The sequence below is a fragment of the Gouania willdenowi genome, chromosome 13 (assembly GCF_900634775.1).
Source record: "Gouania willdenowi chromosome 13, fGouWil2.1, whole genome shotgun sequence".
In the NCBI taxonomy this organism is placed as follows: Eukaryota; Metazoa; Chordata; class Actinopteri; order Blenniiformes; family Gobiesocidae; genus Gouania; species Gouania willdenowi.
This window is the reverse complement of record NC_041056.1, coordinates 32,104,666-32,129,566: the sequence shown is the minus strand read 5'-3', so window position 1 is coordinate 32,129,566 and position 24,901 is coordinate 32,104,666. Positions and strand designations below refer to the sequence as shown.

Below are 24,901 nucleotides of genomic sequence, written 5' to 3'. Positions count from 1 at the left end.
GGGGAAGGAGGGTACAGACAAGGAAATTACTCAAAATTGCAACTGCTGTGAAACTATTACAATATACTGAACAAAAATATAAACTCCCATCCCACCTCACAGATGTGGCACGTCAAGATACTGATTAGACAGCATGATTACTGCACAGGTGTGCCTTAGGCCGGCCACAGTAAAAGGCCACTATAAAAATGTTCAGTTTAATCACACAGAATAATGCCACAGATGTCGCAAATTCTGAGGGAGCGTGTAATTGGAATGCTGATTGCAGGAATGTCCACCAGAGCTGTTGCTCGTGAATTGAATGTTCATTTCTCTACCATATGCCGTCTCCAAAGACATTTCAGAGACTTTGACAGTACATCTAACCGGCCTCATAACCACAGACCACGTGTACCCACACCAGCTCAGCTCAGGACCTCCACATTCAGCATGTTCACCTCCATGATCGTCTGAGACCAGCCACCCCCGACAGCTGCTACAACATTCGGTTTGCATAACCAAAGAATTTCTGCACAAACTGTCAGAAACCAGATCAGGGAAGCTCATGTGCATGCTCGTCGTACTCATTGGGGTCTCGACCTGACTGCAGTTTGTCGGTGTAACCAACATGAGTGGACAAATTCTCACATTAGATGGTGTCTGGCACGTTGGAGAGGTGTTCTCTTCACAGATGAATCCCAATTTTCTCTGTTCAGGGCAGATGGCAGACAGCGTGTGGCGTCGTGTGGGTGAGCAGTTTGCTGATGTCAACATTGTGGATCGGATGGCCCATGGTGGCGGTGGGGTTATGGTATGGGCAGGCATATGTTATAGACAATGAACACTGGAGCATTTTTTGATGGCATTTTGAATGAACAGAGATACCGTGACAAGATCCTGAGGCCCATTGTTGTGCCATTTATCCGTGACCACCTTAATAATGCACGGCCCCATGATGCAAGGATCTGTACACAATTCCTGGAAGCTGAAAACATCCCATTCTTGAATGGCCAGCATACTCACCGGACATGTCACCCATTGAGCATGTTTGGAATGCTCTGGATCAACGTATACGACAGCGTGTTCCATTTCCTGCCAATATCCAGCAACTTGGCACAGCCATTAAAGAGGAGTGGACCAACATTCCACAGGCCACAATCAACAACCTGATCAACTCTATGGGAAGGAGATATGTTGCAAATGGTGGTCACACCAGATATTGACTGGTTTTCTGACTTTACTGTGGCCACCCTGAGGCACAGCTGTACAATAATCATACTATCTAATCAGCATCTTGGTTTGCCACGCCTGTGAGGTGGGATGGATTATCTCTGCAAAAGAGAAGTGCTCACTAACACAGATTTAGACAGATTTGTGAACAATATTTGTGAGAAATAGGTATTTTGTGTATATGGAAAATGTTTTAGATCTTTGAGTTCAGCTCATGAAAAATGGGAGCAAAAACAAAAGTGTTGCGTTTATATTTTCTTCAGGTACATATATATGTAATATTATATACAGTAAATATATGTAATAGCATATATATATATATATATGGCCAGTGGCCACAGAAAAATTTTGGCCTGAACTTTAATCATCAATGTTTTTATGACGTGAGCAAATACTGTGGCCAGCATACGTCTGGATACGGGCAAAACATATCTGTTGCGTATTTCAATATATCTGGGCACTAAAGCGTTTTCTAAGCAGAGGTTGAGATGCACCACGGAGTGAAAACAATGAAAAGTAAAATACTTTTTACACTATACAATTTTCAAAGAACCCTGCTTAGCTAGATGTATTATCAATAATATTTTACCAAAAACAATACCATAATAGCTGATAGCAAGTATCTCTATATCAGAAATAAAATAAAAATTATCAGTTTCCGTTCATTTAAATGACAGAAATATACTAAAAATAACTAAAGCTTTAAAAACTACACAGTGATTGCAGCTGTTAACCAGACACCCATCATTCTTAATCAGAATGTATTTTTCTTGTCAATAACTTCAATACTTACAGTGTAACTTTCTCCAGGAATGAAAAGCTGAATGGACTTCCATATCTCAGCCAAGAGATTTCTACTCTACCAAATGCCTTGGTTGGCATCAACCACAAATCCTCATTGGCACTGCAAGAGGAGAGTAGATCCAAGCATATGGAAAGAACTGCAGATCTTCATCATCAGTATAAAAGAATATCCTCAGATGGTAGTTTAAAAGGAAGTGTTGCAGAAATGCGAAGTCTTGCTGCAAGTTTACAAGCAGAAACAAAAAATGGTCTAACCGACCAGATGCATCTTCCCAAACTTGATATCAAGGGATCCCTTAGCCTTCTTTTGTTACGCCACAATGAAAGAAGAGAACCACATGAAAGCAACAAGGAACAGACCTTCAAAACTTACCCTGCATCCGCTATTCTAAAGACTACCAGCAACAATGTATATACTAAAGAAAGCTGTCAACCAAAATCTCACATAGTTTTCCTCAAAACACACAAAACAGCAAGTAGCTCCATCCTAAATATCCTATATCGCTATGGTGAAAGCAGGAACTTATCCTTTGCTCTTCCTCTAAACAAACACAGCCAGCTGTTCTACCCATTTTTCTTCGCCTCACACTTTGTGGAAGGAGTCAGCAGCAGACGTGTGTCAGAGTTCCACATCATGTGCAACCATATGAGGTTCAGTAAATCTGAGGTGAGCTCGATCAGAAAACAGTTTGCATTTTTTTCTGTCATTTCTGCATTCTTTCTGCTACCCAACAGGAACCTAAATTTGTGTTAGTAAGTTATAATATCTTAATACATAGCTACATATAATTCCTACTCAATAGAGCTATATTTGGCTTTGCATGCTTTAGACAAAATATGTTTCCTTGACTATACAAGGATAGAAACCAATCCCAGTACAGAATCGTTTTTAAGCAACACAACGTAATTAACAACAGGTCACGTGTACAAGGTTCCGTTTCATTGTCCACCTCCTAACCATGTCCGAATCACAGGGCAAGGTCCTCAGCAGAGAAGCCCAGATGGTCCTCTCCCCAGCCACTTCCACCAGCTCCTTTGGGGGGATTGCAAGGCATTCCTAGGCCAGCTGAGAGATATAATCCCTACAGTGTGCTCAAAGGCATCCTTGAGGTCTCCTGCTTCACATGCCCAGTACACCTCCCTATGGAGGCGTCCAGAGGTAATCTTGATAAATGCCCGAAGAACTCAGCTGGCTCTTCTCGACGTGGATGAGCAGCATCTCTACTCTGAATCTCTCTTGAATCACCGAACATCTCACCATATCTCTAAGACTCAGCCCAGCCGACCTGTGGAGAAAACAAATTTCAGCAGCTTGCACTGATTATTTAGTTTTTTTGGTTATTATCACAGCTCATGACCATGGGTGAACCTTGGAATTTATTTCGACCAGTGAAGAGAGTTTTGCCTTCTGGTTTAGCTATTTCTACACCCCAACAGAATGGTTTAGCATGTGCATACTCCCTCCTACCCTCACTTGGGAACAAGATTGAGATTCTTGAACTCCTCCACTCAGGGCAAGACCTCTCCCTTGACCTCGAGTTGGCAATCCACCTTATTCTGTTTCAGAACAATGGTCTTTGACTTAGAGGTGCTTATCTTCATCCCAGCTGCTTCACACTTGCTTCAAACCTTCCCAGCCAGAGCCGGATGTCGATGTTCAATGGGGCCAAACATTATCTGCAGAAAAAAGTGATCATCTGACCCCCCGAACTCGACCCTCTTCACAGCCCGACTGTGCCTGAATATTCTGTCCCTAAACAGAAATGGTGAAAAAGGGCAGCCCTGGCCTGGTAACAGGTCTGACACACAGTTGTCTATGTGGTCCTACTGTGTGACCTACTAACCCCATGCAACGCCAAACGGGCAAACAAATAGGAGCAATTTGTTAAGAACATTTGCCTTTAATGAAAATGCAATCTGGGCGTCTCTGCTATAACACACAAAATTTTAGGAGTAGGAAATGCAAATAGATCAATTTAGAACACACAATGTTGATTTACTAAAATGCTCATTTATTTACGATGTTTAACAGGCAGGTATCAAATATAAGCTTTAGTGCAGATGGCTATAGGCATGAATGAGAGTATGCAAAACAAAAGGCAACAGAGATAATATTCTTTTTTAGCTTGTGATGCGTCATTGCAAAATCAGGAACAAATCAGAATGGGAGACACTTAGAAAAAGCATGAAAACCTTCATTTTCTGAGAACATAGTGATTTTCGTTTTTTGAAAAGTATGGTAGTTGAAGTCATAAAGAAAGCACTCCATGCTTTGATTAATAGTATCAGAGGTTTTAAAATGGTAAACTTTATCTTTGAAAACCACTTGTTTAGAGCAACATTCTTGCCAAGTTGCTTCTGAAATTTGGGGCTGGGAATTCCAACAGCTGTTTAACATACCGGGATTGCTTGGCTATATATATACTTATGCTTTTGTTATACTGTAGGTTTGAGCCAATAAACTACACATTGAAGTAAAAGTAATGGCTACTATTCTGATTATTAGTCATACAAATGATGCTTCAGAAAGTGTGTTTAGTGTAAATCATAACTACAGACAGCTGTTTTAAACACTCACCAGAATCGCTCGCTGCAAACACACGGATTGCTTTCGTCTCCTCACTTCTTTGACCACAGAAATAATCAATTTAAGCCGTAATTCATTGTTTTTTCTTACCACTGCCTCACATTGACTCAAAAAGTGGAGAACATGTCAGCTCATCCATTGAAGACGATACAAGCAGCTCATGTTCCTTGGATATTTTATCAAGGTGCGCTTAAAAGAGCCACGCCCACAAGTTATACCTGGTTTACTCAAGCTGTCCTTGACCATGCTGGCCTTTCCCATTTTATAAAGTCTCACCAGATCAGCAAAGACAGGTGATACTTTTTTAGCTTGAATGCACGTCTTCAGAAAACCAATGAGACAGATCCCAAAGTTCATAGACGCATGCGCTGCAGCTTTTACTCTGAGTAAACGGCCAATCAAAATCAATGCTGAGACCAACAGGATGTGACATAATCTGTTACTGAGCAGTGAGTGAGAAGAGGAAAAAGCATTAAAGAAGTAGTCTTGTAGAAAAAAAAACTCTAAATCCCATTTCCAAAACATCAACATTTCTCCTGATTTTAGATCAATGCCAAACAAAACACATTATTTTGTACCATATTCATTTTATTAACTATTAAAAATGGAACTAGTTTACTGTTTGAGAGCCTGTGCGCTGTCATGTTAAAATAACGTTATTGATGATCCCAATCACCCCTTTTAGCCCATTGCGTTCTGCAGGAGGTGAAGCATTCAGTATCATCTAGCAGCTTTTTCAGTCAAAATTGCAACTTGTGCTGCTTTGGGTTGCTCTAAAAATCAGTAAAATGTTTAAAAAGTTGATGTAAACCTCTTTACCTGTTTACCGAAATTTGATAAAGAAAATCCGTGCGCCGAAAAATTCTGTGACCGCAAGGGGCGACAGTTCCAACTCTGCTGTTTCGTAGAAGGCATGAAGAAGAGAAGAATAGCTTTGTGCCCTTTTTTAAATGCTAATAATACGAATATGGTAAAAAAATGCATTCTGTTAGGCATAGAATAGATCTTCTTAAAAGGACATTTCAAAGGTTTTAGGCCTCATTCGTAAAAACTGTGGAGGATCCCTTTAAGAGAAGTTATTTAGTCAATTTATCATAGATAATTGAAGCATGTATGATCAGACACTGATTTATGCAAGTTTGCTGAGTTCATTGTGGGGTTTTTGTGATTTTTTTTAAAAGCTGACACCTGTCAGCCTTTAAAAAAAATAATATGTAATTTATGAGACCTGCGAGAGTTTTGATGAATAGTTTCTTGGAATGCAGCACTAAACATTAAATTCAAATTAACAGAGGCTGTGCTGTTGGATGCTGCTACATTTCACATCCAACATTGCAGCCATTCCCACTGTGCACACTCCTGCCGTGCACATTGCTCACCAATCGGAAAAACGGTCCTGTTTATGGATTTTGGCATTGGGGAGACTTAGTGTTCTGCCCTGTCCCTGAACACCCTCTCCCTCTCTGTATATTAAGTGCTTTCTCTTTATGAATCGCTGGATCCTTAATGAGTGGACCTGCCGTGGTAAACGAGAGGCATTGGATGGTTTTGAACACATGGAGACTGCGATCAGCTAAATAAAAACTATGGGACACATTAAACACGTAATAAGACAATGATTCTACCATCATTTGTATTGATTGAAAATCATAATTAAACATTTACCATGATATTCTATTTAATATCCTTTTAAAATACTGCATTAAAGATATAGATGTTGAGAAAATGTATAATAGAAGTATTTTTCACTCCTTTTCCCATTCCTAGATTTTTTTTCTACTTTCTTCATTGCTTTTACATATTAACAATATTTCCATTTAGAAACATCCATACAGAAAATATTTTCTTCAAAAAAAACAAGAGAAACACGCTTATGACATATGAAAAAAAGGGGTTCCAGGATTTTGCAAAGGACCTCTCAGATCCAGATAGGATTAACCTGATCTTTTCCAGTTTGATTAAATGAAGCATTTCTTTGATCCAGTACACACGTTGGTGGGGCTGAGTATTTCCATTTCAGCAGAATCAGCCTCCTGGCCAGCAGGGTTGAGAATGCTGCCAGGTCCTTTTTGTTTGAGCGAAGACAAAGTGTAGTGGGCAACACTTCAAAAAGAGCTGTTTAAGCATTTGAAACAAAAGTTTCCCGCATGACCCTGGATAGCACAACAACAATTTCAAACCAATATGTATAGTTGGAGACTGTTTACACTGATCACAAAGATAAGAAACTGTATCAAATATTTTGGAAAGCCTCCTTTTAGTGTAGTGTGCTCGATGTAAGATTGTGCACTGAGTGAAGATGTGATTAGCACAAATAGATGACTTGTAAACCCTCTGCAGGATTTCTTCCCAAACACCATCTGGAATTTTAAAGTATTTAAAGAGGAGTCTGAGCCAATTTTATAAATGCTAGAATAAATGACAGATATTGCACCCTTCAATGAAGGATGAGGCTCCAGGAAAATATCCAAGTCTGAAGGGGAAGGAGGTTGGGAAAAGAATGAACAAACAATGTTTTCAACGTAATGAAAACTTTTCCACCAATTGGTAAATTGATGCAAATATTGAATCTATATATAAACCTTTAGAAGTTTTTATGCCCAGCCTAGTCCACAAAAAAGCTGTAATGTCCAGTAAGGACGAAGGGAAGGCATGATTCGCTGAGACTGGAGCCCAGACAGAGAAGGTTTGCAGCACAAATTGGGTCAACATTTTAAGACAGGAGGCAACAATAAAAAAAAGTAGCAAATACATTAAGGAAGTGCGTAATAAATACAAGAAGCGTGGAAGAATATTCATCTTAATTGAATTAATTTTAGCAACAACAGAAATATGACCATAAGTAAGGACCATCTTTCAAAACCTGATTTGTTTAAGTAGGGTGACAAAATTCATCTGACAAAGGTTAACCAATGTGTCAGTCACACACACAGATAAGCAAAGCCCGATTTTGATATTTTGAATGAAAATTTCTCTAGCGGATAATCTTTGGCTAATTTATTCACAGGAAAAAAAATCACTCTTCTCTAAATTCAATTTATATCCTGAAATTTCACAAAAAGTTTCTGAAATTGAGAGGGCTACAGGAATGGAGTGAGACAAGTCGGACAAGAAGAATAAAAGGTTATCCGCAAAAAGGGCGACTTTCAGCTCTACCCCATTTATTTTTATACCCTTAAGATGTGAGATTTTAGGGCAGCTGACGAAGCGAGCACCCAGCAGCACCCCCCATGTGCAGTCATAAATTCTTCTAACTGAGCTTTACATGTTGTTCTGAGAAGTAAAAGCAGCGACTCCTAAAACTAATATTTTGTTTCATATGATATATGAAACATTATAGTTTTCTATATCACCAAAATAGAAAACTTGATACATCTTGAATCTCGCCCAGCCCTAATTCCTAAATTATAAAGCAGCCTAAATAAAAACATAAGTGTGTATATGAAGCACGTTGCATATTTACTGTTAATTTCACATTGCTTGTCTTTAAGTTAGACATCAACATTTATTTTTCATTATATATTTCCTTTTAATTTCTCATGCTCACTCATGTGGTTCTCTGGTATTCACTAATGACTTTTTAGACACTTTTGTTGCAGAATTTACATTTTTTAACACTTCTTTAAAGCAGTGTTTATTTGTGGCGCTTGTGATTGGCTGATTTTTCATGGTGACTTACGTGGTTCCTTCTGCTGTGGGAGACGTTAAAATCTCAGTTATTAATCTAACAGAACGTGTAACTGTGTCACATCCTGCTGCTCTTTAGGAAGATAAACTCATTTTACAATGTATTTACACCAGTTCTTTGTTTTTTTCGCCGGAACGTCTTCATTCATCATCTCTTTTCTGAGTTGTTTTTGGGTTTGTTGCAGCTGTCGACACTAATCTAATCTTTGCGAAAACTGCCACTCAGGCCATTTGAAAATACTAATACAAGAAGATGGCGGAAAAGAGGGGTAAAATAAATAAAAGTTTCCTGGCCAAAATGGGATACTTGACAGGTACAGTATGTGCAGTGGTCTAGTGTCCTTTCAGGATACTTTAAATTATAACATGCTCAAAGGTTATTATGGATTGTTGACCAAATGACATAAAAAAACTTACATACTGCAGATTTAGGTAGCCATGTGATTTACTTCAACGAGCAGTTTATTGGTCGAAACTAATAACAAGGGTGTGTGAATAGTCAAAGAAAGCTGGTATGTCAATGAGCTGTGGATTCCCCTCCAAATGGAAGCCGCACTGTATTAAAGCCATTTTCAAATACAAAGTTTATCATTTTAAAACATCCAATGCTGTTGATTGAAGTATGGAGAGCTTTCTTTATGACTTTAACTAGTACCATATTTTTAAATGAATGCTTTTCGTGTGTTTTCTTGGCTTCTGTGAGGCCGACTTGCTTTTCTCGTGGCGTGTAACATTTTCTATGAGCTGTTATCTTTGTTCTTAACTATCTTCTCTTGACCACATGTGCTCTTTCTCTTTTTCCCCCCACAGAATTAAGTGTCACACAAATAGCCTCCCATTTTTTGTTTCTCCTGGTTACGTTTAAATTTGATTACTGTGATTCATCAAAATGTTTATTCGCTTGCTTAACTAACTTGTCTGAATGTGGTGGGTTGGGGTAGTATTTGTTGTGGTTTTAACATGCTTGGAATCATTTTCTATAACCTTTATTTTGTACCAGGTGGCAAAAGTGATGCCTACGGATAGCTTCTACTTTTCTATCCTGAGGAATCCAGTAGCCATGATGGAGTCCATTTTCAACTACTATAAGAGCATTCCAGCCTTTCAAAAGGCACACAGTCTGGACAACTTTTTAGATAACAGCTGGAAAATGTACAACACATCATTAACCAACAATCATTATGCCCACAACATCCTGGCTTTTGACTTTGGCTTTGACAACAATGTGACTGCACGCACGGATGACTTTGAAGAAAGAACCAACATGGCTATTGCAGGGATAGAACAGGACTTTGATCTAATCCTTATTTCAGAATATTTTGATGAGTCAATGATATTGCTAAAACATGCTCTTTGTTGGTCCTTGGAAGACATTGTGTCTTTCAGGCTCAACAGCCGAAGTGAACATCAGCGTCGTAATATTTCACCTGACACTGCAGAAAAAGTTAAGCAGTGGAATGTATTGGACTGGAAGATTTACCTGCACTTTAACAAGACTTTCTGGCACCAAGTGAACAGCCTTGTTGGGATAGAACATTTGAAAAAGGAATTGTCCCAACTAAGAGCGCTGCGGGCCAAGTTGGCGAACACTTGTTTGAAAGATGGACATGCAGTCGACCCATCAGAAGTTAAAGACACTAGGCTGAAGCCTTTTCAGTATGGAGCGGCGGTCATTCAAGGTTATAACTTAAACCCAGACCTGAATGGACAATCTAAATTAATATGTCAAAGGTTGATAACTCCAGAACTGCAGTACACAGACCTTTTGTACACCAAGCAATTTCCAGAGAAAGTAGCTAAACAAAGACAAGCTACTAAGATGGTTGCTTCACAGCATCAACGTTTAAAAAAAACTTCTATGATGAAAAAGCTTTATAAAAGGGAAGCTAATCAAAGACATATTAGGAACGATCCTAATATTTTTTAACTTTAGTGCTCCAAAGGCTTCCACAAGTGCCCTGGTAACACAGAAAATATATGCTATGAAAGGAAATGTTTAAATCACATTGTACATGCATTGTACATAGGAAAGCAGATGTTTACTTAGGAGTATTGTGTTAGTGTTAAAGGGTACCTGTAGTGGAAATTTATGCAACAAAATATGTGTTTAATGTATTACCAATTAACAAAATATGTGCACCTTATTATTAAAAAAACAAAAAAATAAAACATCAAAAGAATGAGTTTATACCTTGGGGCATGAACTATGGATAGCCGCCATTTTAGTCAGGATATGTCGCATGTTCATTGATCGGCATGGCCTGTTGCTTTAAAAAAATGGTGCATTTACATTGTGAGAAGTATAGTTTTTCTTATGTTATGGTGTGCCCTCTCATAAGCTCCACCTTAGTGATAAGATGCACCATCCAGGTTGTATATTACGATAGGATTAAATATCACATTTCTCAGCAACTACCTGCTTCTTGTATGTCTCCCTGTACCCACTCAGCATGCAGAATTAGCCTCGTGGACTGAGCTGTTGTTACCAGCAGAAACGAAGTGCAAAATTATGGCTAGCTACTGCGATGAAAGCTGCGTGAAAGGATATCTGTTCATTGCCTGGATGATGCTCCACGAACTCAGAGGAACAGCACCTGATGGTGCCCTAAGAACCGGCAGGTTCTCCTGACAGTTTATCATTTAGCCACAAGGAAAGAAGAGAGAACAATATGGTGGCGATACAGTTAGTGACATGACAGCCGCCCATATTATCCCCATTAATCCGAGACGTAGTAGTGCACTTAACAAGTACATTTACAAGCTTTTACTTTTATTGTTATTTCTTTATTTTCCTGTATTCTGTGAAGCGGCTTTTAGTCCCAAATAAAGCGCTATATAAAATTGATTTATTATTATTGCATTGAAGGACTTTCTGTGAAGGAATTTTGTCAAGACTGCATCTGATTTCAGACATAACTTTGGCTTTGTGCCCATTAGTTTATAGCTCATAGCATCTTGGCTTGGAGCGGTCCTTGCACACCACAAAACTTTGTCCAAACAAAAGTGTTTTAAGTGTGTATCCCTTATCAATATTATGGAGCAAACGTCTAGCTAATTATTGGGCTTGGAGTTTCTGCAGGAGGGTTTTTCTGTTGTTGTAGTAGCAACCATTGGCTTTACCCCTCACCATTGTTCAGAAACTGTAGACCAACAGAGCACTGTTACCTAACAAGAGCTAACAGGAAGCAACGCACGTGTGTCATATTCTTATCAAAATGGGGGCTCCCCATAGTTTATGCCCTAAGGTATAAAATCGTTCTAAAAAAATATTTTAGTGTGTGTGTTTAAAAGGTTCACATATTTTGTTTATTGGTAATACATTATACACAGCTTTGTTATATACATTTCCACTACGGGTACCTAAGGATGGAACAAATAGCAAATTCTTACAATAAGGGTAAAAAATTCATTAGGTAGTTAGAAACAGCAAAGTGTTTATGGCATAAATGTTGCAAAGTTTGGAAAACTAGTATGGCTCAATTAAAAGTGTCAGCCTCCTTAGCCTCAATTGATCACAGATGTTTTCATTATTTAGAATTTTAAATTGTAGCTTGGCATTGTTAGTACCTGACAAGAGTGAGACTTAAGTGACCTGATGCGTTCCGTCAAAAAAAATGTGCCCTTTTTTAACATGGCTTTGGCCTGTTATAACGTTGATTTCTACTTTAAGACTGATGTCATCACCTCCATGCCAGCGGCTCTCCCTGCACTGTGGCCTCCTAATGCTAGTTTTAATCAACCAGAAATTAGAAATGAAAACTAACAAGAATTTTGACAAAATACATTTATTTGTCAATGTTTCATTTCAACCAACTCCATCATTTAGCAAGGGACATGTCTTGTGTTGTAGGTGTTTGTCGCAGATTTTGATGATAATATCACGTTTTATTTGTAAAATCACGATCACAATACGATTTTTTCCATTCAAATCATTTAGACTATTTTAACTTAAAATCATCGCCCTAAATGGAAAAAAGGAATAAAAGATAATTTAAGACAAGGTCATTTTCAAAAAAAAAATATAAAATTGTATATAAGCAATTTATCAAACTGGTTCCAATACAATTAACATCAAACGAAAAGGCTGACATAAGAACCATGTAGGCCCTGCCCACAAACAAACAGGAGGCTGAGAGCTGCAGATCAATAACTATTAATAAATCAATAATAAAACATGCAAATAACATACACACACTATATGTGAGTGTGCTTTCTCCTTCAATATGTGAGTGCCTGTATGTCACAGCAAAAGCCTGTGAGTTAGTGTGATGTTATTTTACCAGTTTGCAATGAGGGCACGAGCAGGTAGCATATTCCAAGCGAGCTCAAACAGCAGATAGTCTGTCATCGGGCCATGCAATGCACTGTTTGGAGGAGAGCAGCGGCCTTCAGAGTGGGGGCCACATGGCCAGGCCACCACACTGGAAAAATTAAACTTCCATTGAATTTATTTTAAACGCCACTCAGGGCAGTCATTGCAGATTTTATTCATGTTCCACCATAATAGTAAACAGAAAGTGTCTCAGAATAAGTGAGTGTTACTCTCTGAACAACTTCATGGAGGTACAACTATTAGCAACTTTTCTCAGCAGCACTGACTGTTGGAAATGGAGAGCTGGTTCCTCGGCTGTGCTCTCCGCTCGCTGTCGCTCACGTGGCGGGGATTCACTGTAGCGTTAACACTGCCAAAGAGCTTATATTGATGAAGATGAACAGTTCTGCTCACTTCCATCTTTGAACTGGAGTAAATATGTCTCCTCTCCTGATATTTCACAGTAAACATGGGTCATCTGTGCTGCATGACAATGAATGAGCCTGATGACATACTTCATGATCAGAAGGGCACAGTGATTGGTGAAAGAGCCACAGGGGAGACATAGGTAATCCCCTCAACTCTCTGAGGTTGCTAAACAATATTCAACAAAAAACTAAACTGAGGAACATATGGGTGATATGGAGTTGATGCGTGTGTGTGTGCGTGTGTGTATTAAGCATTGTACACTGGATGGTTTACTGACGTGAGTTTAATCAAAACAATTATTTAGGCACTTGTTTCTTTACAGAATGTAGCATTTTGTTTTGACTTAAGTTTTTACTGAAGTATACAAGGTTTATTTTCTACTGTACTAGTTTACAAAAACAATCAAATTAGGGTTATTGAATTTTTTAATTTAGACATTTTTTGTGGAGTTGGTAAATATGGCCTGTCGAGTTAAACAGTGGCACAACTGCTGTTATTTTGGTGTCTGTAAAATAGATAGGCTTAGATGCTCGGGATTTGTTAATTTTTTTGCTATGCTTCCATTTCCTCCTGTAATGCGAGATAGTCACCAAATTAATTTCATGGGGCGTGACTGTTCAGTAAAACAGCAGATCTGATAGTGGGTTAGACAGCCACCGGAGCCAGCTCACTTATTAGAACAGTTTTAATCATCACTTGCTTAGTAGGGCTAACTTTACTGCTGAAATATCATTATGGGATAAAATTAAGGTAATAAAGATTTTTTTTTTTTGTGCATCTGTGTATAATGTGTATATATTTGCAAATAATAAAAAAAAAATATTTTATGTTTGCAAAAATTGTTTTATATTTGTAAAACTTTTGTGTGTGTGTGTGTGAAATATTGTTATCAATTTCCCTCAACCTCCACATCTGTAAAAGAGATATCAAAAAAATTGTGTCTCAGGTAATTTTATATTTATTTTATCTTGCAGTGAGTGGGGCTGAAGCGGTTGGGCATTCTGACGCACGCTAAGGAGCAGCTTACGTGAGCTAAGCAATCTTAATTGAAGCAAATTGGACTGAACTTTTTATAATGGGCAATTAAAGTAACCGGGGCAAACTTTAAAATGCCACGCTGCCGCTTCCTGAATGCAGAGCCTGGGAAATCATGAATCCGTGAATGGGGTGTCAATCGCTATAAAACAGAAGGAGATGCGGAAGAAAAAGAAATGCAGCACAGAACGCGTTATTTTATTTTTTATTTTTTCCCACTGTTTTTTCAGTATATATAAAACAGTACAACACAAATACTGCAATAACAACTGACATGAGGGGGACAAACATACAGAGGCATTGCTTCAGCGTACACATAAAAGTCTTAACAAACATACTTTATGGAGGATGTTTTATGGAGATGGCTCTGCTACTCATATACGATCTGACCGTGTACGAGTAGAACCATTATGTGGAACAGATGCAATGTTTCATGAGATATAATCATACGCACTAATATTCCAGAAGATGTTGTTTGTATGGCCCAAGCAATCACAACCAAAGGATAGAGCACTGGTGAGAATTCAATCCTGGATTAATATATTTAAAAGACAATGACAACTTTTTTTTGGTAACTTGATACAGTTCACATGTCTTGAAATAATCGAGGTAAGATATATTACATTTTTTTGTTCAATGTATGATACTGAGTTTGTTAAGCAATTTTTTTTGCAGAGACTCATTCCCAATAATACTATAATGCCCTGTGAATACATATTCAAACTTTCATTTTTTTGTTGCTCACTTGTGGAACACGCACCGAATTCTCCACAATAGAGCTGATGTGTCTCCAACTGGACGTCCAATAATTATGTAAACCCTACCTCAATTGTTTGGTGGAAGAGAATACATAAGGTGATATACTTTTGAAAATTGAAGCACTGAAGCATTGCATCAGGCCTCTAAAATAAAAAAGTATTTGCACATTAAAAATAAAACTTTCTTTGCACAATGTTTTAAAAAAAAAAAATAGTTTTGCCATTATCGTGTTCTTTTCAAAGCATCCTAATTTGTTTTCGTTTAAAAAAACAAAAACACACACACAATGGCCAGTTTTATGTACCGAAATATAAAAACCATTATTAATCTAAACACTTCTGAAATGAAGGCTTTGTTTATGGTATACAAAAAAGGAATAAGAAATATTCTGCCTTCAATCTGCATTTACAACAACCCTTTGGTGTAAACAATTGCTTGAGATTGTGTTCAACAAGTGAAACATCAACCTTAAACATCTTGAAATTGAAATGTAAAACAATGAATGCAAATATTCTGTAAAGATTATCAGTCACCACATGACTTTTCAAGTAGCGAGTGAGTGAGCTCTAAACAATATCCATTGCATCGAAATTACTATATAGTACAGCCTGCATGTAAGATCTGGATAGCTGTTGTAAGTGGATGGTATTTTTGAAGTTGGGCCACGTGTGTGCAATGGGCAGACGGATCTATCTTTAGCCCCTGTCGCCGGGCGCTGATGCAGTTAGACGCACTTTCTTTATTTGGTCACACCAGATCAACAGCACTTACATTGCCTCCACTTGTTCAGGGCTGTCTTTGACGCTCGTTCTATGACCATTACACACCAGTGAATGACCAAGCTCCACACTCCAAACCACACCACGACTGTCAAGCTCCCGGATGTTGGCACATCAGTCAATGGCTCGGCTCCAATGCTGCCGTCCACGTCTCCCAACGGTCTGGCGCACATTGGTCTACACTTCGACTAGCACACCAGCTAGCTGCCAAGTGTTAGCGCTAAGCTAATCACCTCGACTCCCTGCTTGTGCCAGCGTCCGGCTGGCCCAGGAAACCTTCGGCCTCAGCTGCAGCTCTGCCGGCACAGCCCGCTAGCGCACCTAGACCAAAAAGAAGAAGAGAACGGCCTGACATTGGTCTCCTCTCCTCCTATGAAGCAGCTGAATTGACCTCTCTCCTCTTCTCCAGTGAAGCAACTGGAGGTTCCCCATTCTCCAGCTCCACCTGTTCAGCTTTCATGCGTGCACTTGAGGGGCCTTCACACCCCATTCTCCTCGCTACCACGGCGTGATCCGGAGACAACCGGGAGATGTTCTAAGGGAAGTTCAGCTGTTGCCTTCCCCCTCATGTCCACAAGCACGCACACACACAGAAGTGAAGTGTGCCCCTCTGACGCACTTAGGCCGAAGGATGGCCGAAGTGGATGTGGATGTTACACCCGGAGGAGGTGGAATAGTTATAGGCCCATTACGGACGGGCCAAGCCTCCATTTTGGCCTACCATGCACCGGCTGGTGGAGATTTACCAGTTGCTGTGCGCTCGTCCCTGGCAGCTCCTGCTGCACAGGCGAGGGGCATAATTTTCCACCCACACCCGGAGCTCCTGGTGCTGTGGGCCTGACCCCTGAGTGGCTCAATCTGTCAGCCGTGGGACTCTCACAGAGTGTAATTTCCACTATACAGAGAGCTCAAGCCACCGCCACTGGGTCTCCTTATGATTTTAACTGGAGCATGTTTGAGGGATGGGGTCCCCAGAAGGAACACATCCCCTTTCAGTGCCCGGTGGGAGTGATTTTGTTGATCCTGCAGGACCTGATTGACAAACGCAAAGCCTATTTGGCTGCGATCGCCGCCTGTCACGTGTGTTTTGGGGAGAAAACGGCAGGCCCGCTGATTTGCCATTTTATGAAGGGAACCCGCATTCTCCTCTCCGTATGCAGACCACTGGTGCCATTGTGGGATCTGGCTGTGGTTCTGAAGGGACTTAAATGTCATGTCAGTGATATCCATGCGCTTTCGGTGCACCCGTCATGTGCTCAGGTCTTCCCGGGCGATGGGAGGATGATTTTCAAGCCTAACCCGGCCTTTGTGCAGAAGGTGGTGGGCTCATGTTCTCCTATTGACTTGTTTCTGCCTCACAAGGTGAGCAGCAACCTCAAGTGTTGTGTCTGGTTTGTGCGGTGCGCACTTACATAGATATGACAAGTAGCTTTAGGAAGAACGATCAGCTTGTTCGTCTCCTGGGCTATCTTCATAAGGGGAAACCTGTAATGATGCAGCGCCTGTCACATTGGGTGGTAGAGGCAATTGCTTTGGCTTATATGAGTCAGAGTCTGCAGCCGCCTGCGGGTCTGCGCGCCACATCCTGGGCTTTGTTCAGGGAAGTGTCTGTTCGGGACATTTGTGCGGCAGCGAGTTGGACCTCGCCTCTCATGTTTGTTTGTTTTTGTAAGCTGGACGTCTTCACTCTGTGTGTGGCCGTTTTACTGTCCTGATATGTACAGAACTCTGCCCTGCGGGCTGGTGTACGCTTGATAAGCATGTCCGCAATACGGGAGCTACAACATCCCATAGTGAGACATTTCAAGTAAAATTATGAAATAGAGCTTTAGGAAATTTACATAACCCAGGTTCTACTGTATGTGTACAATGAGTGAGACTTCTCACCAGACAACCCTTCTTGCTTGGGCGAGTGAGAAGAGGTTCCTAATTTGAATGATGTGCATGCAGAGATCACGCTCAGACAAAGATACAACATCAGGGACTCAAACAGTAAAACAGAATGCTCACCAAATGTGACTGCTGCCACAAAGGCTTAAGCCAGACGAAAGGGAAAATAGCTCTCATTATAATTCCTTCACTAAAATCCCGTGAAGGGTCTGTGAAAATCTCAAAACAGTCGATAATGCAGGTGATTTTTCATTCCAAAGTATTTACTTTTTCCCATCATAGCCTAGGTTTTTGTTGGGAGCCCAGTCTAGATGTAATTCATTGTATTGATGTGGTTTTCTTGGAAAAAAAATAATCATTTATTACACAAGTTGCAGTTTGTTAAGATCTGTAATATTCTCCAAATGTAGGAGAAAACATTCACAACATTAACCTTGTGACAACTCAGTCACAAGGTTAATGTTAATTTATGTTACTTCTAAACAATGCTGTGTAAATGATGCATAATTAGTAAATTAATCTTAATAATTAAGTTTTCAGATAAATCAAAAATACACACGGATATAATAGAAATTAAATTTTATAAACAACTACTTATCCCCTGAACATGATCCTGATGTTACCGCCCTGATCCAAGAGAGGCCACTGTTCTACCATGAATGTGCAAACATCACATTGCCCCCTTTTTAATTTTTTTTTTTTGAGGAAAATTGTAACAAATATGATTATAATTACTACCAACATTAGCCCATTACTTACACACAACTGTTGAACGATTGGCCTTACTGTACATGCTGAACAAAGTTACTCTTTGCAAAGCTTTTCATAAACAAATTAAATTATCTTTAAATGAACAGCTTCTTACTACCAAGACTGACCAGCTCTACCCACATAATTAAACTACTGTCACTATCAAAATTATTTGACTTGTCTTTGATTTAAGATAAAATGGGTTGTCAGATGAAACAAAATTCACACTGGTTTAAAATATTTTTATCATTACAGCTGCTATCGACCAAGCGCAAGTTAATACAAAGTGGAACTGTCATTTAGCTTACCTGAAATAAAATGATTGAAACAAACACGTAGTTGTTCATAGCACGTAGGGATGCGATAAAAGCTAGTTTTATCTTTCCCACCTCGATTGTGGCAGTTACCAATAGCAGACGTCGTCGGCATTATCACTGGATCCATAATGGCCACCGGCAATGCATTGTGGGAAATATAAAAAAGTCCAAACCCCTCTATGGATTTGTTATACTGTATCAAAAAATGAGTACCTGGTTTTATATTTAATTCTAGTTTTATCTGTTAATATTGAGATGACAGACTGAGACTGTTATTATTTGTGCATGCTCGTTCGAAATGCTCTGCATGTATTGTTTATTGTGTGTGTTCTGCTTTTTCTTCTCAGTCTAATTATAATAACAGATGTTTGGAAACACTCGAAAATAAATCACCCAGTTGAATTAAATATGACAATATCTGCAATACCAATTAAGTAAAATATATTATTACAATACCTCAGTTGGTTTATATAATCGTTACATTGTAATGTGCTGTCAATTACTCTAAAATATTGGAAAGAAAGTAGAACATATTATTTGTTCACATTTATCCAGTTTGGACCCTTGAGAGTTTGACTTTTGGTTTAGTTCTCTGGCCTTCACAAGTGTCTGAAAGTCCTGGTTTTGCCTTAGATTGGGCATTGTATCTGACTTGTCTCGTTGCTTACGTATTTTTATGTTCTGGAACTTCTCATCCTTGTGCCCCAAAAAAGAAGAAAATAAGATTTGAAATGACTTCCAATCTAGGTCTGAACTATTTGATATGTAGGGATATTTAATATGAAGCTATTTAATATAAGGCTATTTATTGTAAGGAAATTGATTATGTCTTAAAGAAAAAAAATAATTTGGATACTTCACACCTATTGTGTACCCCAGCCATAGAACCTCCTGATTGTAGAGCTCTAAAAACTGCTGGAGACTCAGGACACATTACCCAGCTGAGTTCATGTTGACGAGATATCATATAAATCTGAGGCAACATCTGTTTTCTCAGATGAACCTCCATCCAGTCCTTTCTGAGTTGGATGGAGGCAGTGGAGGACTGTGGTGATTGTGTACTTCCACTCTTCCATCTCATCCTCCGAAGTAAGAGGTGCAACTACCTGCTTCAGTTCATTAAAAAAAAAAGTGTTAAAGAGGATTCCTGCTTTTAACCTTTTTTTTGTTACTAGTGAGGACTAAGGAGGAGGAGGAGGTGGAGGCAGCAGCATGATTCTTATTATTAGACTACATTAGATTTTGTCTTGAAAATAAAATCCCTTCTAACATATTCTTCTTTAGTTTCTAAAACATACACAGGCAGTGCCCCAAAACAATTAGCATCACTTTATTTGATTTTATCAAAATGTCAGGGAGCGGCAAATCCCACTTTCTCCACTGGACTGCACTGTTTGCTTTTACAACAGTTACAGTTTTTACATTGTTTCCATCTTGCTTCTACCACCTATGAAGCAGAGTCTGGAATGAATGAGCAGCTTTTATCATATATGACAATTAAATTATGTAGCTGTACTAAACAAAAATAAAATGTTGTTTTTAATGAGACATAAGACTACATTTTCACACAGGCGTATGTCCTCCTCAGAACAAGCACTTCCAGGATCTATTGAGTGTTTCTTTTCCACACTCTTAAAACACCCTGACCAGAGACTGATTCTTGTATGCATAGCATGCATGTGTGTCTGCTCACGAACACACCAATAAACAGTGGTTTTCTTTGCATTGAAAGCAGTGAAGCATCCGATCAGCCTCAGGCCACTCAAGGTAGACTCACTACAAACATACACAGACTCAATCTGACAGAATTACACAAACACCCACATGAGTTGGTTTGCTGATTAGGCTTTGTAACAACCTCTCACATGCAAACATACACTTGTGTCACATCAGCTAATGCTGATTCTTCAGATCTTGTGTTGTGCACGACTCCACATTGATTCAGCTGCTTCCCTTCTTATCTCACATTTGCATCTTCTTAAGGCTGTTTATATTTCAATCTATCCATCCATCCATGGATCTGTCTACTTCCCCCTTCATTTTGCACAAGTGCCTGGAGAGGTCTGTGATTAAGGATTAAGAGATTCTTTTTGCTGCTCTTTTAGTCTTTGTAGCAGGGCCGGTTGTAGGCAGTAGCTCAGTCCGTAGAGACATGGGTTGGAAACCGGAGGGTGGCCGGTTCAAGTCCCAATGCGGACCAAAATATAGAAGTTGCTCTGGTAGCTGGAGAGGTGCCAGGGCGCTTCTCGAGCACTGTCCAGGTGCCCTTGAGCAAGGCATCAAACCCCAACACTGCTCTGGTGCTCTCACCTCCTCCCCCTGCTCATTCACATCTTCTACACGAGATATGATGAGAGCTTCCACCTGCTCCAGAGTCTCATCCAGTAAACGCATCCTCAGGTTGCATCTAGCCCAAGTTGAGGGGCCTGGAAGGGGTCTCGCCAGTCTCAAACTTGGCTTCCTTGGCCACTGTGTAGTCCAGTGACGTGCGATGAGGTTTGTGGCTGGTGAGGCACTGACTTTTTCAGAGTCAGATTTATGAATATTTGAAGCCATTTATAGAGTAGCTTAAATTCACCTTTCAATTACACGCACAGAGACATATTTGACAATGGAAGCACTATATTCATAGCCCCTCAGAGAAAGAGCGCATTTGCGCTGCACCCTCATTGTTTTCTTAATATTCCATTGCAATTCCACAATTCATACTCAATAAAAATAAAACTGCGGTGAATTCATGCTCTTACTTTTACTCTTAGTGCCTTACACAGTGATAAAACTCAATTATGTTCTTAGTTTAGTCAACAAATACAGAAAGGCAATTTAAATGGAAGCTTATTAAATTAAATGTACATTTCACAGACAATAGAATTTGTATTCATCATTAAATTCTATCAAATTTGTTATAATTACATTTGAAGATGTTAGTTAACTACAGCTTGCACAATTAACCTTATTTTTTACCCCTCCAGCAAAGGTGATTCAACTCATACAACTGTTACAAAAGTTGGCAACACATTCAATTCTACAGTAGCCCTTCCAGTGATGAGATGGCTAAAAACAGGAAAAAAGTGTGTGGTGCTTGGTGTATTGTGGAGCAGCACCGTGGCTGTCAGCCACAAAAAATTGTGGCTGAAAGCCTGGCTCTCTGTAGCCGTGTAGCGCGGCGGCCCCTGGTCCGTGTGCGCCACTCGCGGCTGTCATAGAAGTGGTCTGAGAGCACAGCGGCGGCTCCATTAGCCCCGGCAACCATCGGTGGTCTCCAGATGGTTGGAGACCACCGTCCACCCGCCCTCATATCCCCGTTAATCCATAACAGGAATAAAATAGCCAAAAGGAAGAAAAAGCAAACCGGTAATGCGACGCTTCGGTCCAAAAAAGACCTTCTTGGCACGCTTGCTTGCTAATAGACGTGTAAAAACGTGCAGGAACAGAGTGTAACAGATGCATCTTTCAAGAAATCTGAGCATGGAGTGAGGAATCACAATCCTTGATTTGAGGGGGCAAGACATTTATTTATAGGGGGCACTGCCCCCTCTTGCCCCGCTTTGTAGTACATCTTGTTATGATATCATGCCATTTTATTTGTCAAGTACCAGAAAAATGGCAACTTCTACCAGTCAACAACAAAACAGTTGTCACGCCCCTTGGCGTGACTTTGGTCCTCCTGTGTTCCCCACTCCCTTTTCTTCCCTGCTTGTGTGATTGGTGGAGTCTGCTGGAGCTACACACCTGTTGGCCATCTGCAATCAAGCTGCTGCAGTGAAAGACCCAGCTCTCCAGACAGACTCTGCCAGATTGTTCCGTCAGCTTGATGGTGATTTTGGCAGTCGGCTACTAAGTGACTTACGACACTTATCTGTGTCTGATAACCTGAAACTTACCTTCATCTCCTGTGCTCCTAGTGCCTGTGTGTGGAAGACTCCGAGGACCTGAGACCTGCATTGCTGGAACTGAGAAAATAAATTGTCAACTTTAACTCCTGTCTTGTGTCTGTTTTGGGTACTGAACTACTAAACCCTAACAGAACAATCTGGCCAAATGAACCCAGCAGACCAGGACAGTGTGAAACAGGCTCTAGCCGCCCAGGGAGCCCTTGTCGGCCAGCATGACCAAGCACTGCGGGAGATTATGGACAAGCTTGTGGCATTGTCCACCAACGTTACCCGCCTTGGAAAACAGGTGGGCCAGCTTTCTGATCGTCTCTCTTCTGATCCACAACCTGCTCCCTTTTCCCAGTCTGAGGCCTCCTCACTCCCTCCTGCTCCATCTGCCGTGGCTTACAGAGAGCCTCACATTCCAACTCCAGAGCGTTACTTCGGTGATCTCGGTGCGTGTGGACGGTTCCTCCTCCAGTGTTCTCTGGTATTCGACCTGCAACCTCTCACCTATACTACAGATAAGTCACGCATTGCATTTGTTATGAGTTTACTATCTGGCAAAGCATCTCAATGGGCTACTGCTGCGTGGGAGAGTCAAGCCACTTATTTTGCATCATACTTAGCCTTCTCTAATGAAATGAAGAAGACATTTGACCACCCATTAAAGGGAAAAGAGGCTGCTAAAAGATTGTTAACTCATAACCAAGGATCATCCCCAGTTGCCCAGTATGCTATTGATTTTCGGATTCTTGCTAATGAAAGTGGCTGGGATGACGTAGCGCTACAAGATGCATTTGTACGAGGCCTATCTGATAATGTGAAGGATGAGCTCGTAGTCCGTGATGAAACGAAGAGTCTTGAAGAGCTAATTTCTTTAGCTACACGTCTTGATAATAGACTGAGAGAAAGACGTAGAGAGAAGAATTCACGCCAGCCCTCATTTCGTGGTCCCAATGTACTCTCGCCTTCTTCTGCCCCTGCACCAACCAGTTCTCCTCCTATGCTTTCTAGCCACGGCAAGTCTTCCGATGCTGAGGAACCAATGCAACTCGGCCGGGCTGGACTTACTCAAGGTGAGCGCCAACGCCGTCGTAGGTTTGGACTATGCCTATACTGTGGACAAGAGGGGCATTACGTCTATGCTTGCCCTGTGCGACCAAAAGATTAGGCTCACCAGTGAGTGGAGGGATCCTGGTGAGCCAAGCTACCTCTCCACAATCTACTACTCCTGACCGGCTCCTTGTCCAGGCCTCTTTACTGTGGTTACGTGAGTCTATTTCGTTCCTTTCCTTTATTGACTGTGGCGCAGATGACAATTTTATTGACTCTACTCTCGTCCATCAAGCAAATATTCCCACTGAGCCCCTAGAGTGTCCCAGAGAGGTCCATGCTTTGAATGGAAGTCATCTAGCCAAGATTACTCACCGCACAGTTCCTGTTACCCTCTTGCTATCTGGTAATCACAGGGAGCAGATCCAGTTATTAGTAATTTCATCACCACTAGCCCCTGTGGTTCTAGGACTCCCTTGGCTTAAACTGCACAACCCACGCATTGATTGGACGGCCAATAAAGTTACCAGTTGGAGCGTTCACTGTCACTCTCATTGTCTGCAGTCGGCAATTACTGTTGGTAAAAGTTTTAACTCTCCTCCTCCTCCTCCGGATTTAACTTCTGTCCCAAGAGTGTATCACGACCTAGCTGAGGTATTTAGTAAACAAGAAGCACTGTCTCTCCCTCCACATCGCCCTTATGATTGTGCTATAGATTTACTTCCAGGAGCTCCTTTACCTTCAAGCCGCCTGTACAAGCTCTCCCGTCCAGAGAGGGAATCCATGGAGCTATACATTAAGGATTCCTTAGCTGCAGGGCTTATTCGTCCCTCCTCTTCACCAGTTGGAGCAGGGTTTTTTTTTGTTGCAAAGAAGGACACTACTTTACGGCCCTGCATCGACTATCGTGGGTTAAATGAGATCACTATAAAGAATAAATACCCCTTGCCTCTCATTGACTCCGCTTTTGAGCCTCTTCACCAAGCAACCATTTTCACCAAACTAGACCTACGTAACGCATATCATCTCGTCCGCATTCGTCAAGGCGATGAGTGGAAGACCGCCTTTAACACCCCCTTGGGACACTTTGAATATTTGGTGATGCCTTTCGGCCTTATGAATGCCCCGGCCATCTTCCAAGCCCTGGTGAATGATGTCCTCCGTGATATGCTCAATAAATTTGTATTTGTTTACCTGGACGACATCTTGATTTTTTCCAAAAATCTTCAGGAACATGTTCAACATGTGAGGTTGGTGCTAGAGAGACTGTATGAGAACAAGCTTTTTGTTAAAGCGGAGAAATGTGACTTTCATGCTGTCTCTGTGACTTTTCTTGGCTTTGTCATTGAACAGGGGCAACTCAAGCCCGATCCAGCGAAAGTTAAAGCTGTCGCTGAGTGGCCTACACCAGA

General features: G+C 40.6%; 1 protein-coding gene across 1 annotated transcript in view; it reads left to right on the top strand.

Annotated features, from left to right (window-relative positions):
* The window catches only part of gal3st2 (galactose-3-O-sulfotransferase 2), a 35,410-nt gene extending 21,678 nt beyond the window's left edge, over positions 1 to 13,732 (top strand). The window contains exons 3-4 of the mRNA XM_028465414.1: positions 2,020 to 2,680; positions 9,288 to 13,732. Coding sequence (XP_028321215.1) covers positions 2,020 to 2,680; positions 9,288 to 10,214 — 1,588 coding nt within the window. The 3' untranslated portion in view covers positions 10,215 to 13,732. The remainder of the gene's footprint in view (positions 1 to 2,019; positions 2,681 to 9,287) is intronic.
* The last annotated feature ends 11,169 nt before the right edge of the window (positions 13,733 to 24,901 follow it).